Genomic DNA, 19,001 nt, shown 5'->3' with positions numbered 1-19,001 from the left:
CTTCACTTTCTATGTTTGTAATTGAAGATAAATTGAGGCAGCACACTGTTGGCACGTGTATGTGTGTGAGAGAGATAATTCAATCTTTCTCATTATAGTCCTGAGTCTATTCACATTCCCAGCACTCACTGATAGGTAAGGATTCTTTCTGCCGTGTTTCTCATGGTTTTCTGGTCCGGCTGGTCCTTTGTGTCTTCCTTTGTGGTTTCATATAGCTGGGTGCTTTGAATGCTTTCTATTTTTGTTTCCTGCTTCTGCTACAGAGTTTTGCTTTGCAGTTCCTGTGAGGCACACGGAGCAACCTGATAAACTGGCTGTGCTCAGACAACTCTGCTCCTTTCCTCCCTCCCGCACTTTGTTTCTGATGTTTATCTCTCTTACGCTCACTGTCGTTAGTAAATGTTGTACTAAGGGCTGAGTTGCTTTGTAAACGCCAGCACAGCCCTGGAGAATGCTGAATGCGACCGCTTACCACTGAGGTTGTTCTTTGATATCTTCTGTGCTGTTTTGCCTACTAGGATGTCTGTGTACCACTTCTGTGCCTTGTGCCTGAGGATGCCAAAAGAGGTGTCTGATCTCCAGTCAGTTGTGAGTCACCAAGTGGATGCTGGGAATCAAACCCAGTTGGGTCCTGTGGAAGAACAGCCAGCACTTGTAACCACTGAGCCATCTCTCTCCCCTAATTATTCAAGACCTTTTATTTTTATTTAAGGAACTCATTCTAACAAGTCCTGTAAAGAGTTGAACTTAGGTTCTGTCTCCATGCCTTCATATAAAGTGTGGACAGTTGTGCTGTGTAGGGATACAGGTGTGCATGCGCATGCTGTTGTTGCACATGTGGGGATCAGAGAATGACTTCTGGGATGTGCTCTTTCTCTGAGTTGCTTCTCCTGTTCTCTGGGAATTGAACTCAAAGTTGGCAGCAACTTAGTTGCTTTACCACTGAGCCTCCTTACCAGTCCCGTTTCTCCAATTTCTGAGAGGCAGTTTTGGAGGGTGGTGTTGTCATTTCTTCCCCCTCAGCTCTTTGGATATATTCCTTCATTTTCCTGACTCGTAGGGTTCCTGCTATGAAGTCTACAATAACTGTATTTGTATTCTTTCACATGTGCTAGATTTCTTATCTCTTCCTGCTTTCAAGATTTTCCTTTGTTTGGAGTTTTCATAGTTTGGGTTGGAATTCATTGGTGACCCCTTCTGCCAGTGCATGGATGTTGGCATATACACTGGGATTCTAACTTAGTGTTTTCAGATAGAGTCTTACTGAGTTGCTTAAGCAGGCATTGAACTATCAGCCTCCAGAGTAACTAAAATTGTAGACCTGAATCACCAGGCACGGACAATTTTATTTCTGCATAGTCTTGTGAAGCGTCTTCCGTCATGTTTCATGGATCTGTTTCTTTAGAGTTCACTGTTGGAACTGTAGTAGACTTTGCCAGGGGGAGGGGGAGGAGTGGAAATGCACCTGATCCCTCTGTCCCTGGTGTTGTTTTGGGAAACAGCTCCCTCTTCTGGTCCTTATAGGTGTTGCTTAGTAGGGATAAAACACTCTTGGGACAAGTGTGTTATTCTGGAAGAGCCATCTATCTGGTGACATTGTGGACAAAATTACGAGTCTCTGCTTAGGTGTCTTGCAGGTTGGTTGTGTGGCTACTTGTAGCCCAAGCTTTCATAATCACACTGATTGTCACCTGCAGCTGGAGAGAGATGTAAGCTGAGATCCCGAGTTAGGCAGAGCTGCTGCTCAGGATAAGTCAGTTGAGAGGCTGTGCTTAGAAACGCACACTTGAAGATGACTTCTCCATCGGGGTGCAGCTGTGGGTGGTTTGGTATATACTGTCTGAGTTCAAACAGCTGTGGCCCTGAGCTGCTGTGTAAGAGTGTGGAGCTGAGAGTCTTGCTCCCAGGCAGGGTCTTTGGAAGGCTTTTTGGCTGAGGGGAGCCACTGCTTTGACTGCATATGGCAAGCATGTCTACTGAGTGTCAGTGACATGTGGAGGCACGTGTCTCTCTGCTGGGGTAGGGCCACTGGAGCGGGCTCTGAGGCTGAGCATGAAGACCAGCTCTTTAGGGACTCGGCAAAATTTCCTCGGTACTTCTGACAGTGACCAGCTCAGTTTTGTGACTGGGCTACCATGTCAGCTGTTGGATAAGTATTTCAGATGGCAGTTCCACAGAGTGACCTCACATTCTTTGATTCTGTCAAACTATAGGTGCTAGAGTTTGATGAGCCTAGAGTGGGCCTCCTGAGACATGTCTCAAGATGCTAGGGCATTTGGATTTTTCCTCTAGAGAGTTGTGACCCAGGGGCATCCTCTTCATATGGCTTTGGGTTAAAGGAAGGGACACACTGAAGTAGTTCTCCAGATAGTGGGGTCTGTGAGATTGCCATTTGAAATTTTCCTGGTGGAGAAGACTTCTGGTTCCCGCTGATGTCATCACCTCTTAGGCCCACCCTTGTGTGTGTTCAGCTTTTGTACATCTACCCCCAGATGAAGTGGAGTGGTCTTGTCCTTCCTCAGCTCTGTATGTGCAGCATGGCATGCTGGGTCTCTTACTGTTTATGCGTTGCTTTTGTGTGCATGGTTCACGTTCTGTTCAGCCCATCCGCTTAAGTCAAGCTGGTCTGCCGTCATGCCAGCGTGTTTAAGAACAGTTTCACAGCCCTGAAAAGAAAACCTGTTCATGTGTCTCATCAGCCCGAGCCAGCTGTTAATCTACTTTGTGGGCCCATAGTTTTCCCTTTGGGATATTTCTTATCAGTGCAGTTGTACAACACGTGGTCCTTTTGCATTGGGATTTCTTTCATGTAATGTGTCTTCAAGATTCATCTGTGTTCAACATTTAGAAGAAATATCTCTGGCTGAGTTTTTTTGGTTTTGTTTGCTTGGTATCTTTTCTTCCTTCCCCCCCCCCCCCAACAAGATTTCACTATGTAGCCCTAGCTGGCCTGGAACTCTGTACACTAAGATGATCTCTAACTCACAGAGAGCCACCTGCCTCTGCCTCTAAAATCCTGGGCTTAAAAGTCGTGTGTAGGTCAGAGGTCAAAGCCCGGCGTCTTTCTCTGTCACACTTGGTGTTTTTAAAGACACTGAGCCTGGAGCTCACTAGTCTGACTGTTGGTTGAGACCCAGGGTCCTCCTCATCCCCAGCCTTGGGATTTCGGGTATGTGTTGCCATAATTGTCCCTCCTCCCCATTTGGGTATTGGGTCTTTGGGCCTTGTGCTTGTTGACTGAGCCATCTTCAGCCCGTCTTTGCTTTTTATGCCTATTTAATTCCCAACTGTCCAAGCATCCCATTCCTGGAGTATACACATCCCAGTTTTCAGCTGACAGAATTGACTGATTCCTTCTCTTCTATTACAGTTTTCACATACTGTTTAAAATATCTTAGGCAGCTAGAGAGACAGTTCAGTGGTTAAGAGCACTGGCTCCTCTTGCAGAGGATCCGAATTCAATTCCCAGCACCCACATGATGGTTCTCAGCCGTCCATGGTTCCAATTCTAAGGACTCTGATGCCCTTTTCTGACCCCTGCAGGTACCAGGCATGCACATGGTGCACAGACATACATGCAGGCAAAATATCCACACACTTAAAATCTTAGGCAAAATGACGTTCTTACAGTGAGCAACTCTTGAGTGCTCAGCCTTGCCCCAGCACTGAGGGAGAGGCCAGGAGAAGTCCCATTGGAAAGATTTGACTAGTGTGGCCCAGTGCTTCTAGACTGATCACAGGTTGAGCTTTCTTCAGTGCAGTCCCACTCCACCTCCCAGTCTCCAGTAGGTATTAGAAAGGTTCTCTTGCATGAAAGGACTCCAGTCACAGTTGTTTACAAATCTACTACTAGGTATGTGAATAGGTAAGGTAAGGATGATGTGTCGTATTCTGTATGGATCCCTTTGCTCATAAACTGACTTACAATGCACATAACAGTGTTCACACACAATTCTTCCTGGTTTTCTGCTTCAGATCAACCTGCTGGGAGGAGAGGGCAGGCTGTTGCATCTTTGTATTCCTTTGTGCTAGATAGGCAGATCACTTTGCCTCATTGAGTGTTTATCAGTTGGGTTTCAGGATGTTTCTAAGCATTTTGTAGTCTGCAAACCAAGTTTGGCTACAGTCTCCAAAATCCTAGACTCAGATACTCTTTGGTAAAGCTTGTGGGTGATTATTTAAGAACAGATAGTTGACATTTGGGTTTGCCTAAGTGGAGGAGAGCAGTTTGGTCTCTGGTCCTGTGCTGTATCTCTAATTCTTTCTTAAGGGTTTGAAGAATGTGGGATTAGGCAGATACTTTGTTATTAAATCGTTAAGCTTAATAAAAGTTGAAATTTCCATTAGCCAACATTAAAGTTAAATTTGGCAAAAATGCATATTAGTTTTTAATGAGATTTTCTTATTACTTTCAGTGTTAAGTTGTTTCTTTTTACTCATAAGTGTTAAATATATGACTGCCTTCATAACGTTGGTCAGATTTTATATACCGTTGATTTGTCTTAATAGTTGACCACATTTAAGTTGTCACTTAATTTTTAATGGATAGAAAATTGTGCTGGCTAGTTTTTGTCAACTCAACACAAGCTAGAGGTACTGGAGCAGATGGAGTCTCAGCTGAGGAAAATGTCTCAATAAGATCAATCTGTAGGCAAGCCAGTAGGGCATTTTCTTAATTAGTGATTGATGGGAGCGGGCCTAGTCCACTGTGGATGGGACCAGCCCGAGTAGGTAGTCTTGGCTCCTGTAAGAAAGCAGGATGAGCAAACCCATGGTGTGCAAGCCAGTAAGCACCCCTCTCCGTGGCTTCTGCATCAGCTCCTGCCTCCAGGTTCCTGCCTGAATATTCAGTGACGAACTATGATGTGGCATGTAAGCCAAATAAAGCCTTTCTTCCCCAGTTGGATTTTGGTCATGGTGTTTTATCACAGCAATAGTAACCCTCACTAAGAAAAGAATATTGGATTTTCAGTTTTCGTTTTGTTGTTGTTTTTATTTTTTATTTATTTATTAAAAATTTCCACCTCTTCCCCGCCTCCCCTTTTCCTCCCCCTCTCCACCTCCCCCTCCCTCTCTAGTCTTAAGAGCAGTCAGGGTTCCCTGTCCCGTGGGAAGTCCAAGGTCCTCCCCCATCCATACAGGTTTTTAAAGGTGAACATCCAAACAAACCAGGCTCCCACAAAGTTAGTCCATGCAGTAGAATTAAATCCCAATGCCATTGTCCTTGGCTTCTCAGTCAGCCTTCATTGCCAGCCACGTTCAGAGTGTCCATTTTGATCACATGCTCCATCGTTCCCAGTCCAGCTGGCCTTGGTGAGCTCCCGTTAGATGAGTCCCACCGTCTCAGTGGGTGGACGCACCCTTTGTGATCCTGATTTCCTTGCTCATATAGTTATCCTCCTGGATGTTGGAAGTAGACAAGATTGCCAGGCAAACTTGGGGGCATGGGGGGTTGGGGGTGGATGTAAGGGGAGTTGGGTAGAGAGAAGGGAGAAGGGGAGGATTCGGGATAGTTTGGGGGAATGGGATGGGTGGGATGGAGGAAGGATGGATATGGGAGCAGGGAAGTAAATATCTCAACTAAGGGAGCCATTTTAGGGTTTGTAAGAGACTTGATTCTAGAGGGATTCCCAGGTCCAAGGAGAGATCCCCAGATTGTTCCCTGGGCAGCAGAGGAGAGGGTGCATGAACTGGCCTCATCCCATAACCATACTGATGAAGATTTTGCATATCACCATAGAACCTTCATCTGGTGATGGATGGAGATAGAGTCCCACATTGGAGCACTGGACTTAGCTCCCTAGGTCCAAATGTTGTTTTGTTTTTTGTAGATCAAACCTAGGGCTTGGTTCATTTAAGACAAAGACTCTACCACTGAGCTATATCCTCAGCCTGGATTTTTAATTGCTTGTAATTGAAACATGACCTTCATTTCTAACTGTTATTATCTTCCTGATTTGAGTTCTCAGTATCAATATCATGCTGCTTTTTATTATATAAGTTTATTTAATATAGTCTCTAAGGTTTCTTCCACCCCCCCCCTTTTTTAATAAAAGAGAGAAAGCCCAGAGGAGCAACACAGGTTGAACAGGCAGGTAGCTGCAAGGTAAACCTTGTGCCCCGGTTTTGTTTCATGGTTCTGAGCACTGGAATCTCTGTCTGCAGAAGGCCACTTCTGCTGCTGTGCACATTCACTTCTTCAGAGTTTGGATTTTCAGGAGAACTAGGAATTGCGTCATGTTCTAGTAAGTTGAACTTCAGTGATTGAAAATAATAAAAAAAAATTTGCTTACTCTAATAGTTTGTACCTAAGGACATTTACAGGTGCAGCTTCATAGAACAAGTGTCTAAAAAGTTAAAATGACATTTTCAGTGTGTGATTCATCATTTGTGCCACTTTGAGTTTGGCTTTAAAAGTGAAATAAGGGACTGGAGAGATGGGTCAGCAGCTAAGAGCACCGGCTGCTCTTCTTGAGGACATGAGTTCAGTTCCCAGCACCCACACCATGACTTACAAACATCTGTAACACCAGTTCCAGGGGATCTGATGCCCTCTTCTGGCCTCCAAGGGCAACACACACACACACACACACACACACACACACCCCACACGTGTACATGTGTACGCTAGGTGCACACACACATACTGTGCAGACCAACACACACATGAAATAAAAATCTTTTTTTGTAAAGTGAAATAAAAACGATAATGTTTTTCTCTCTTTCCCAGACAGATCTTGATTATGTTCACAGCGTTGTAGCGAACCTGGAGAAAGAGTAAGTTTTCCAAAGCACAGAAATGGAAATATTTTCATTACTATTATCTTTGGCTCCTTTCTAATTCACTTCTCTGTTCACCCATGTCAGTAGCCCTTATATTCTTATTAAGTAGCTGTATACAAAACCCAGTGTCTGGTGGGTAAACTGCTAACTCCACTATGGGAAAAATTGAGTAGCATCTGCATAGAATACTACCAGCTAGTTATCTTTACTCCTGGAAGAGGAGGGAGGGAGGGAGGGAGGGAGGGAGGGAGGGAGTCAGAGTTGTACAGAACTGTTTGAATCCCCACCCCAAATTTGTTGTCAGGACAGGTGTTAAAACTGAGCCATATCCAAGCATGTTTTTCTGTTCTACCAACATTGGGCCCCGGTTTACGGTAGGCAGGGGACAGATGTGGCGCTTAGGGAGTTTCAGGCATTGGCATGTTTATAGTATTCACTTGTCAGTTTTAAAGTTAGACCTGACAGGTTTCTTCTGTGAATTTTATCTGGTTTTACTCCTAAAGGGCACGTTTTCTACTTGACAAGGAAGGCTTAGGAAGTTGGAGAGAGAGCCCAGTGGCTAAAGGTGCTTGCTCATCCTGCAGGTGACCTAACTGTCAGTTCCTATAATCTAGGCTTGGGGAGTTCTGTCACCTCTTTCCCACCCCCAAGTCCCCACCCACATATACACCTAATTAAAAATAATACAAATCTTTTTAAAAAGACTTAAAAGCAGGAGTTACTTGCTAACTCCATACTTAAAGTAATTTCTCCTTCTTAATCAAAATATGAAAGCTGGAGATTTAATAAACTACTGTGTATACTTCAGGGTCAAGTTGTGTGCATTAAAATTTTTCTCAGGTGTAGCTGAGCGGTGGTGGCACATGCCTTTAAACCCAGCACTTGGGAGGCAGAGGCAGATGGATCTCTGTGAGTTCAAAGGCAGCCTGATCTACAGAGCTAGTTCCAGAACAGGCTCCAAAGCTGCAGAGAAACCCTGTCTCGAAAAAACAAAACAAAACAAAACAAAACAAATTCTCACTTGCTACATTCTTGGCAGTCTGTAGAAAGAAGCTGGTATAGACAATCCCCTTAAAGAAGCAGGGAATGAAGACTGATTGGCCTTCCCATCGACCTTGGGGGCAGTTCTGCAGGCTCCTTAGAAAAGCAGGGAAACCAAGGCTAGAAAATGAGTGCAGTACGTACCCCTGGCATTTGCACAGAGACCCACCTTATAGAGTATTGAGTGAAGATTTACAAGTATGAGACAAGGAGGTGAACGAAAAAGGAACCACAATTAGTGAAAACTGATTCAAGAGCCTCAGAAAGGGCTTCTCAGTCCAGCACCGCTGATAGGTGAGGTGATCTTGGTTGAAGGATGTGTAGCAGAATCCTTGGCTCTGTCCGTTAGATGTCAGAGAATCGCCTCTAGGCCCCACTGAATGTTCCCAGGAGGGATAAAGTTGCTATCAGTTAAAAAGCCCTGGTTTGGAATGATACAGAGCCTGAAGCCTACAGCTAAAGCTTCCAGAATATTGAAGAACTTTGTCTTTAAATTTGAAAATAGTCACATTTATTGATTTGTGTGTATATGCATACACATGCTATAATCAGAGGAACTTTTGCAGTTGTCTCTCCTACTGTGTGGGTCCCTGGGATTGAACCCACTCCTTCAGGCTTGAGGGGCAAACACCTTTGTGACTGAACCACCCTACTAGCCCAGAAAAAATGGGAGAACTTCAAATTTTCATGAATAATATGTTTTGGGTGAGCATACAGATTTGTTTGTTTGCTTTTTTTCTTCGGTCCCCCTCTTTCTGTGGGACTTTGATGTGCTTAGATTTTAAAACGGATCACTTTGAAGACGGCAGTGCCCGCAGTTTTCCCAGGATTGCTCTGCTGCATCTCACCGTTTCTCCTCCGACATTTTGCTGTCTTTAAAAAGCATGGCCAAAAAAAAAAGAGGAAACTCAAAACTTGTAGAGAAATTTGTATTTTCTGCTCAGTGGTGAGCTGACTGCATTTAGCACACTATATCTGTCTTCTCATACTCTGCGATCCTGCTTAGCCATGCGTTTTATGTTAACTGCAATAAGTTGAGCATTAAGACAAATGAAATCCCACAGAGCTAAAATAATACCGCTAACCTTTCTCTTGGTAGATTTTCTAAAGAAATTAGTTCTGGCCTGCTGGAAATAATCTCCCCTCCTGAAAGCTATTACCCTGACTTGACAAACCTGAAGGAGACGTTTGGAGACTCCAAGGAAAGAGTAAGGTGAGCAGGGGCTTTCTTGGTTAGAAGATGGCAAGATATCCTAGGCCATCTTGTTCAGCAAGACAGAGATTCTAAGCACTTTTCTTAGCTGAACTGAGCTTGGGGTGACTGTTCATTGTGCTCAGCATTAGTGTGTTTCTGTTAGCCACTAGGAATTCACCAAAAAGATTACTATTGTAGACCTAAGTGTGTTTTACAGACATTAATACATAGTATTAGTTTCTGTTTGCATTTAATGTGCATTATCTATCTCTGTCCATATTCACTTCATAGTTCTAGACATAGCCTCATATCTATTTCTTAAAGTAGACTTCGCCAAGCACTAATTCAAGGAGATAGTAAGATATTACTGAAGCAAAGGGTTGTGGATAAGGCAGTCTAGAAAATGCTGGGTTGTAGCTCAAAAGTAAAGCATTAGCCAAGCACGCATGGAACCATGGGTTCCGTGTCCAGCAATATGGTGGTGGGTATTTTAGCATCTTTTATGCTGAACTCTCTCTAGAAGGGAATGTGCAGTCTACAGTGATGTCCAAATTCTCTTCACTGGAGAGCCTTCTGTGCACGGGGTAGCTGGAGGGTTAGTCTTGTCTTAGGAGTACATGGTGAGCAAGGCTTCATTGTAGGAAGCCACCCTTAGACTGTCTCTTGAGTGTGTGAGGTTTGTCTGTGTGTGTTCACACATAATCTGAGTTTGCTAATTTTGAGTCTGATTCCTCACTTACTCTGAAACTGTTTGTTTCAGATGGAGAACCAAGCAAAACCTGGATTATTGTTTTCTAATGATGTATGCTCAGGAGAAGGGCATCTATTACATTCAGGTAAGTGCCGGGCTTTTTACAGGTATTTTTGCTGTTGTTTCTTTTGTGATGTTTAAGATTGGGCCTTTAATTTGCTATGTAGGCCAGATTGGTCTTGAACTCACAGAAATCCACCTGCCTCTGCTTCCTTGGTGCTGGGATTGAAGGTGTGTGGCATCACAGCACGTCATTCTCACAAGTTAAAGAAGTGTTAAAGAGACATTAGCGCAGACCTTTCTCAGTCTTTTTATTTGGTGGTTTTGACTCCTCCTTCTCCTCTTCCTCCTCTTCTTCAATAGATTTACTAAAATATAAAAAGAAATACACTTAGCTTATAAAAGATTTGAAATGTAAAAGTCAGAATAGATTTTGTTTCATATTTATTTTATAAAGATGACCACATTCTATGAACACATTCTACATATAGTTTAACGAAGTTTGGGTTCAGAGGTCTATGTCAGAATTTTCATGTGGTTCTGAAAGTTGAGATTAGAGTAAAGGTAGATTAAAAAGCATCTGTTCATTTCTGGAAGTTTCTTGTATGTGTGAGTGTGTATGTTGTGTATGTGTGTGGGGTAAATGTGTGTACTTTCTTGTAGGGGCTAGAGGTCAGTGCTGGGGCTCTTCCTCAGGTAATCTGTAATCTTTACTTTTTTTTTTTGAGGTCGAGTCTCTCACTGAACCTGGAACTTAGCACTAAAACTAAACTGGCTGACTAGCAAGCCCCAGAGTCTTGGCTCAGTGCTGGGATTTCAGGCGGGCACTGCCACAACTGGCTTTTTGTCATGGGTGTTGGGGCTTAGACTCAGGGTAGTTCTGCCTGCTCTGCAAGTTGGCCTCAAACTTGGGGTTTTCCTGCCTTTGAGTGCTGGGGTTGCAAGCGTGCAGCACCTTGGTTTTTTTTTTTTTTTTTGATAGTCCGCCTGGGATAAGTCTTTTACTTCCTTATGCTATTCCTGAATGTTTTAGCCTTTTTCGCAGTCTACAGAATGAGATTAAAATGGGTTGGGGGCATTGGCTGTTGTTAGTGGGTAGAAATGATGATGTGTTGTTGTTGTTTTTTTTTAATCTTGCAGCTTTGCTGAAACATTTATTATTTGCAGTAGGTTTTTTTGTGTGTGTGTGTGTGTGTGTGTGTATGGATTTGTATAAGACCTGTCATGGGGAAACTTGAGGACATGGGGGGTGGCAATGGCATCTTGGATGTGACACCAGCATCGTGATCTACAAATTGACCTGAGCACAGTGGCACAAACTCATCATCCCAGGATTAGGAGGAAAGAGGATCACTGACCTGAGGCCAGCCTGGACTAAAATAAGTTTCAGGGGAGCCTGGGCTGTACGGTGAAGCCACGTCTCAAGAGGGAGTGCACGTACACGTTTTTGTGGGCATCAAAAGAAACAACATGGTGCGACGGAAAATGCAGAGATGCAGCTTCTTTTCCTCCGGCTTTGGGTGCTTTTGACTCTTGGGCGTCTGATGGCTTCAGTTGGGATTCCCAGAGTTTTTCTGATTAATGGGGATCCCTGTCTGTTTGTGATCCCAGAGGGAAGCTTTTGATTCCATCTCGGGAATGCTGGCCTCACTGACTGCATTTGAAGGAATTCTCTCTGTGTCAGATTTTAGGGCCAATCTGAGGAAAATCAGACTTGATTGCATCTTTAATGTCACCCAGAATGCTTCAGTGAAGTTCTCTGATCCTGGGCTTCCCACTTTGCTGTACAAGGAAGTTAAGGAAAAGTTTGTTGGTGTCATCATCTTAGACAGCATCTTACGTAGCCCAGACTGGCCCTGCGCTTAGCACATAGCCAAGGATGATCTGCTACCTAAATCCCTCTGCCTGCACACCCCAAGTGTTGGCATTATGCCATATGCTGCCATACTGTTTCAGGTGGTGGGGATCAAACCCAGAGTTTCATGCGTGCTAGACAAGCACTTGGCCAACTGAGCTACATCCCCAGCCCTTCAAGAAGGTTTTCTGTTTTGTTTTCATCTTCGATTCCCTTACTTGTTAGTGTCATGCTTAAATGTATTTGTCTGCAACTCAGTCTCAGTGAGTTGCATCTTTCTAGGACCTCATTATTTCTTCTAGTTAGTCCAGTTCGTTAGCACACACCTAACACCGTAGAAGCCTCTCCTAATGCATAGTCCTGGTACTTCTGTGACGTCAGTTTTAATGTCCTCTCTTTTCCTGTGTTACTCAGACTAAAGTTTTGTCAGTTTTGCTGATCATTGCAGAAACATCCTTGCTTGCTTTTGTTTCCACTGATTTTTTTATAGTCATGCATTTTGATTTCCTTCTTGATTTTCTTTGTGTTATGGTTATAGTAACTTGAAACATGGCTATCGTTACAGCAGTTTGTCTAAAACAGATCACTTAATTTCAAGCCATATGAGTTACTGACTTTATATCTGCTCCTTCTTCCTACTTGGTTTTTGACGACACAAATTGCCTCTCTAAGATTGTACGGCTCACATTCTAGGCTGACCTTGAACTTGCTGTGCTGGGATTACACAGTAGAGTGTACCACTGTACCTGGTCTAGATGTGCTGAGGCTCAAACTCAGGCTTTGTGGGAGCCGGAAGAGCACTGCCTCAACCGAGCAACACCCAGGTCCCCTGCTGCTTCTCACATTGCATATCCATGGAGTTAATGTGTAATTACTTTTGTGCTTTGGATTATACCAGATTTGGAAGAGATCAAGGTTCCTGTTAGCTTCATGGATCTGCAGGTTCCTTGGACTGTCTTCATATTTCCCTTTTTGTCCTTTGAAACCATTCGTATTGAAAACTGTCTTTGCTTACGCTTTCTTCTGCCTGGCCAGGTCTGCTGTGAAGTTTCCCATTCAGGTTTTGTGTTCTTTGGTTCCTGTTTCTAGCTGGTTCTCCTCCGTAGTTTCAGTCTCTTTGTTACTGTTCTCATTTAGCTCTTGGAACATTTCATTTACACATTCTTACATATCTCATTGCCCACTGTTTTTGGTAGCCTCACTGCCGGGTCATCTTTGTTGTTACTGTTGGGATTTTGGTATCTGAAAATCAGCCATCCTCAACAGCCCACCCCGCCCTTGTGGTCTGGTGCTGTACCAGCAGAGCTTCTGGAGCCCTGTAAATTAAAATAATTATTTTCTTCTTTATGCATATGAGTATTTTGCATTCATGTATGTATATGCACTGCATAAGTGCTGTTACCAGCTGAGGTCAGAAGTGGCTGTCGAGCCCCCTGGAACTGGAGTTATGGATGGCTGTGAGCCAACTTGTGGGTTCTGGGAACTGAACCTGGCTCCTCTGGAAGAGTGGCAAATGTGTTAAACCACTGATCCATCTCTGTAGTTCCCAGAGCCTCTTTTAAAAACAGTACTTTTGTTAATTCTTTTAGTTTCTTGCACTGTATTTTGAATATACTCGCTGCCCCCTACCTTCACTCATTTACCATTTCCACCTACCCATCTCTGAGTTTCCTTTTCAAACTCACCACGTTCAGTTTGTGCTGCCCAGCTAGTCTTGGGAGTGGGGCCTGCCCTGGTGTGTGTCAACCTACCAGGGGTCACATCATTAAAGGAGGTGACTCTCCCTCTCTTGGCAGCTAGAGAATGCCAATAGCTCCTCAGCTAGTGGTGATGGGAGTGTGTGTCATGCCTACCTTCCCCCTTTATGCAGGTTTTATGTCTAGGAGGCACTTACACAGGTCTTGTCCATGTTGTTACAATCACTACTGCTTGGGTCCCCTCTTTCTGGACTTGTGGGTGTAACCCAGGTGTGATTTGCTGGTTTCTACTCTGGTGTACACAACTCCACTCTTAGAGTGTGTGAGGGAATATTGTACATCCCTGTGTTGTCCAGCTGGGGCATTATTTAGTGCTTGTATATGATACTGCAGCCTCTGGCCTTTGTTATTGGCCTCTGTTGGGTGCCTGCCCTGTTCCATCTATACTTTGATTAAAATAAGACAGAAATGACATTATCAGGATGCATGCCAGAAGGGCAGAGGCTCCAGGGATTCATAACTAATTTCTCTGCTAAGGGAGAAGTCAGGAATTGGAGAACCATGCCCAAAAGAGTGGCTTTAGCTATTGAATGATCTGATTTTAAAGCCATATTTCTGTGGGTGAAGGGGGCCTGGAGTTTGCTATTCACTATCTTCCTGATGTCCAAAATCTCTAACAAGGTCATACAAACACATTGCCTCATGACCAGTTTTTTTTTTGTCCCAACATAATATCAAAAGCCTTAATTATTGGTAAATGGAAATTGGTATTGTTTTTAGTCTTTTCTTGAAATAATATTGTTTTTATATCATTCCCTTATTGTTGATTATTTGGGCTGTACCTAAATTTTCAGCTCTACAAAGGTTGATGAGTTTTTCTAAAAGTGGTATATTTCCCCAAAGCTTGTTCCTCAGGAAATAGAATTGCTTTATATTCTGCTCTTCAGAGTTGGGCAGCATGAGAATCCTATCAAGGAGCTCATTGTCATCTGTCTACAGAGTATTAGTAGGGGAAACACACTAGCTTCAGAAGCCCACAGAGTATGCTGGCTTGAAATGTTTGTAAAGCAAAAGGGGTCACCTAGGGAAATCCCAAGAAAACAGAGCTAAGGATGGTGGTGGTGGGGGGGGAATCAAAGGACTTTATCTCACACTTTCCTAAGGCTGTGGCTTCATGGTTGCAAACATGGGGTTTTCATATCCACAGCTTCTAAAGGATGTCTGTGGGTGGGAGGCAGCCCAGTGGGAGAGAATACTGGCCAGTGTGCATGCCACCCTGTGTTCAGTTCCCAGCATTGGAAAAAGAGTAGAACGAGGTCAGTTGTATCATCGGGTTTGCTTATGCTTAAAGAGAAAAAGGAAATACCTTTTTCCTTATGCCTGGACTTGGGATGAAGTTTAGAGTGGCAATGTTATTCCATGTCTTTAAACGCCATATTTCCCCACATTAAATTATGCCAAGGTTCTTATCATGGGTGACTCAGAGCTCTGATGCCCATTCACAGTCATTTCCTTCACTCAGTACGACATTGAACCTTCAGATTTCCACTCAAGTGTCATGTTTTTGTGAACATTTCCTGCCTCAGTGTTCCCAAATCACTTTGCATATCCCATTAATGATGCAGGCAAGCGTGGGGGATAGTTCAGTGACCTGGAACTCTGCTTGGTTTGGGTTGTACTTCCTCTTCTAGTAGTAATGTACTCGACAGCCTGAGACAGCTGCACCAGGCTGTCTTTCTTAACCCTGCACCCAGAAACCTGTTAGGAGCCCAACCTGCTTGAGCTGTATACACACCCACTAGGAACGATGGAGTAAGTTTCTTCTCCTCTTCAACAGATTTTGTTCATTCATACTCCAGATGGAAAGGCCGATCTAGCCTGAACTGGTTTGGGGTGCATCTGCAGCAGTAAGGCAAAACCGCGTCCCTAAGTAAACTTGTAGGGAGAGTCCCCTCTTTACTATCGCCTGTGCATAATTGGGCATGTACATGATTAAAATCAGACACATTCTGAGACAGGACATGCACAGTAGAGAAATGACTGTTTGCCTTAATCTGTCGATCAAAACAGGGAATTACCCTTGCTATCCCCTTTAGCAATCAGATTTCTCTTTCTCTTGAACCCCATAAAGGCAGCCCCAGATAGTGACTGGAGTTCTTGGGTATCTTCACTCATGTGGTCCACTGCCGTTCTTGGCAGTGTGTCTCTGATCTGTACTTAAAGTTTCTTTGATTCTTTGTTTAAAAAAAAAAGTAGGGGGGGGAGTGTTGCAAGTGACTTGGAGTGTGAAGATCATCTTCAGGAACGCTGCCAGGTGCTTCTGGTCACATCTTGTCCTCACTGTATCACACCCCACATGGAATCCAATGCCCCTTCTCACTTCCACAGGCTCCTGCACACACGTGATGCCCTTAAACTCAGTCAGAGAAACATACATACACACAGAAATATAAAGGGGCTTTCTAGGGATGTGGCTCAGGGATGGAACCCTTGCCTAGCTTGAGCTAAGCCCTGGGTTCTATTCCCAGGGAGTGGGATGGAGGGAGAAGGGGAAAGAGAGGGGAGAAGGAGAGAGAAAGAGAGAGAGAGAGAGAGAGGTACATAGGAGTCTGATTCAGACAGAATACAGAAGGCATCAGATGGATGCATACTCAGTCTTCATGTTGGTACTCTCAGGTACCCAGGTGGAAGGTAGGTGAGCGAGGCACTGGCTTCTCTTTGACCTCTGACCCAGGTAGTTGACCCACAGAGTATATTTCTTGTTTTTATATTTTAATTGGCTTTAACAGTTTTCTTGGTTTTCTGAGAGTATGTTGAGTTTTTCTGTAATAATGCCGTTATCCTCTTTTTGCTTTTTGTCTTATTAAATATGATTGTTCAATTTTTTCTAGCTTGAAGATGATATTATTGTGAAACAAAACTATTTTAATACTATAAAAAATTTTGCACTTCAACTCTCTTCTGAAGAATGGATGATTCTAGAGTTTTCTCAGCTTGGCTTCATTGGTAAGAAAAGTACTTGATTCATCTTTGTTATAAAACAGCCGAGTCTCAGAATCTTAAACCAGTTGCTTTTTTTTTTTAACCAGAAAAAGTTATCCTTTTTTTTTTTTTCAGAGAAATTGATTGGTGTTGAGAAAATTAAACTTTGGTAAATCTCCGTATGCCAAAAGATGCACATAAACTCATGTAGACTCTGAGTCTAAGGTTAGCATGTCCTCTAGAGAGCTCCACAGTGGCTACCATGGTGCTGGGAACGTATTCCATTTCCTTTGTGCTTATGACTGGGGTTCATCCCCAAAGCATGGCACTGCTTAGGGGGACTGTAACATGCAGCCCTTGTTCACTGATTACTTTTTGGTCACTTCTTTCTTTCATGAACTATTTGGGGGGCTTATTTTAATGCCTTTGGGGAATAGTGTCCCTAAAATAGCCAGTGAGAAAGAATGTTTGAAGTTGGATGGATGAAGGAAATTTACAGGGTTTAAAAACAACCTCTCCAGCCAGGCGTGATGGTGAACATCTGAAACACTTGCTATCCCTGCATTTGAGAGTCTGTCACAGGGGGATCTCAAATCTAAGGCCAGGCTGGGCAGCATAGTGAAATTTGACTGAAGAATGCAAGGACCGGGGTGCAGCTTAGTGGTAGACCTCTTGCCGAGTATGAATGAGACCTTGGGTTCAAGCCAACCCTTTAAACAGTGAAGGCTTGGTCTCTGACCTTGTCATTTAACTTGAAACTTGTTTTAAGACGCAGAAAATAAAAGGTTATCAAAGTCTCAGCGACAACAGAAGTAGTTAGCCTTTCCTCACCAACTCCTCCTGCCCTTTCGCCCCTGCTCCTGCTCTGTCTCATCTTTTTGTATATATTGATTTAGGTCTCTCCCTCTTTCCCTCATGCATGTGCTAGGCAGTGCTCTATCCCTGAGCTCTATGCCCAGGCCCACATACTTTTTTAAAATGTAAATCTCTCAAATTCCTTTATTTATTGGAACAGTCTTACTAAGATAGGAAAAAAAATAATCTGACATCAGATTATGAACCCTTTAGCAACACTGTGTGTTAAATTGTTGTTAACAGTAGGAGTCGGGGACTTCTGTTTCTACACAGTGACAAGTCCAGAGAATTTTAGCTAAAGTGATACTGTCCTTGATGATGAGAGGAAAACCTCAATGTATTTAGTGCATAGAAGTCACTTCTGCAGGCATCTCGGAGATTGGTTCTTTGTGACAGCTGTTGACTGGGAATGTCTTTTCAGGAAAAATGTTTCAAGCGCCAGACCTTACTCTGATTGTGGAGTTCATCTTTATGTTTTATAAGGAGAAACCCATTGACTGGCTCTTGGACCACATTCTCTGGGTGAAAGTCTGCAACCCTGAAAAAGATGCCGTGAGTTAATTTTTCCATGCTGTCCAGGGGAGAATTTTTCTTTTCTTTTCAAGATAGGATCTCACTATGTAGCCCCATGTTGAAGATCCTTCTACCTCAGCTGCCTGAGTACCTGGATTACAGGCATGTCCTACAGTGCCTGGAAGTTTCTTCTCTATGTTTCCTTTATGCAAATAACTTTGAGTGAAGTAGATGTTGGTGACAAGTTAAATAAGGCCATGGCAGGGAAACTGTTTTCTCTGCTCTTCATGTGCTCGGCTTCATTCTGAAGCCAATTCTAAGTTCCAGTGTTAGAAAGGTGTGTGCATGGGGTGGAGGAGGAATACAATGATAGAGTGCTTTAAACAGCATTCATAAAGGTTTCAGTCTTCAGTCATGGCAATGTATGTGTGTGCATATATAATGCACTTTTTAGTACTAGAAAATCCCTCAACCTCCCTGTTTCTAAGCATTGACTCCTCTGTGTATGGCTTAGAAACACTGGTGGGGTCTTGAGGCTTGCTAGCCTGTTAGTATCGGCTATCGATAGACAGCAGACCGACTTGTGAAGGGTGTGCTGTTTTCTTTCTGTTCTGCCTATTGTCTTTTACTTTTTTCCCCTTAAATTCTTTTTGAGACAGTCTCCGACCCCAGTACACCTGAACGTGTTAATAGCAGTGATGCCATTTGCCAGCTCACGGGGCTCTTCAGTGTCTGCCTTGCACTTTATTATTGAATAATAAAACCAGATTCTTTTAAATGTCTAGAAACATTGTGACAGACAGAAGGCAAATCTACGAATCCGCTTCCGACCGTCCCTCTTCCAGCACGTGGGTCTGCATTCCTCACTGTCCGGGAAAATTCAGAAACTCACGGTTGGTGATTTAACATAGCCTTTCCTAGCTGTCCAGGTTGCTGTCTCGTGTGTAGCTGAGCCGTGTTACATAACGACACACACATGTCCTCCTAGGATAAAGATTATATGAAACCATTGCTTCTCAAGATCCATGTGAACCCACCCGCAGAGGTCTCCACTTCCATGAAGGTGTACCAAGGACATACATTGGAGAAGACCTACATGGGCGAGGACTTCTTCTGGGCCATCACCCCCACAGCTGGAGACTACATCTTGTTCAAATTCGACAAACCAGTCAATGTAGAAAGGTCAGTGACAGTGGAATTCTGTTTTGTCTTAGAATCCAGACCTTCTGCTTGGAATATGCTCCCTTTTGTGTGCTTGGTGTACAGTAGGCTGAAAAGGGGTGGTGAGTTACAAAAGTTTTGGTTATAAATTAACTTCATACAGCTGAG

At 43.6% G+C, this 19,001-nt stretch overlaps 1 protein-coding gene across 3 annotated transcripts in view; it reads left to right on the top strand.

Annotated features, from left to right (window-relative positions):
* Mgat4a (alpha-1,3-mannosyl-glycoprotein 4-beta-N-acetylglucosaminyltransferase A) overlaps positions 1 to 19,001 on the top strand; it is a 138,977-nt gene that overhangs the window by 108,561 nt on the left and 11,415 nt on the right. For all 3 annotated transcript variants that reach the window (XM_085679532.2, XM_085679533.2, XM_085679531.2), the window contains exons 6-12: positions 6,731 to 6,777; positions 8,924 to 9,037; positions 9,780 to 9,855; positions 16,214 to 16,328; positions 17,581 to 17,711; positions 18,458 to 18,565; positions 18,661 to 18,854. In XM_085679532.2, coding sequence (XP_085535658.1) covers positions 6,731 to 6,777; positions 8,924 to 9,037; positions 9,780 to 9,855; positions 16,214 to 16,328; positions 17,581 to 17,711; positions 18,458 to 18,565; positions 18,661 to 18,854 — 785 coding nt within the window. The remainder of the gene's footprint in view (positions 1 to 6,730; positions 6,778 to 8,923; positions 9,038 to 9,779; positions 9,856 to 16,213; positions 16,329 to 17,580; positions 17,712 to 18,457; positions 18,566 to 18,660; positions 18,855 to 19,001) is intronic.

Source organism: Myodes glareolus, chromosome 18 (genome assembly GCF_982192425.1).
Source record: "Myodes glareolus chromosome 18, mMyoGla1.1, whole genome shotgun sequence".
Lineage (NCBI taxonomy): Eukaryota > Metazoa > Chordata > Mammalia > Rodentia > Cricetidae > Myodes > Myodes glareolus.
The sequence above is the reverse complement of the archived record's forward strand: the minus strand, read 5'-3'. Positions and strand labels throughout refer to the sequence as shown.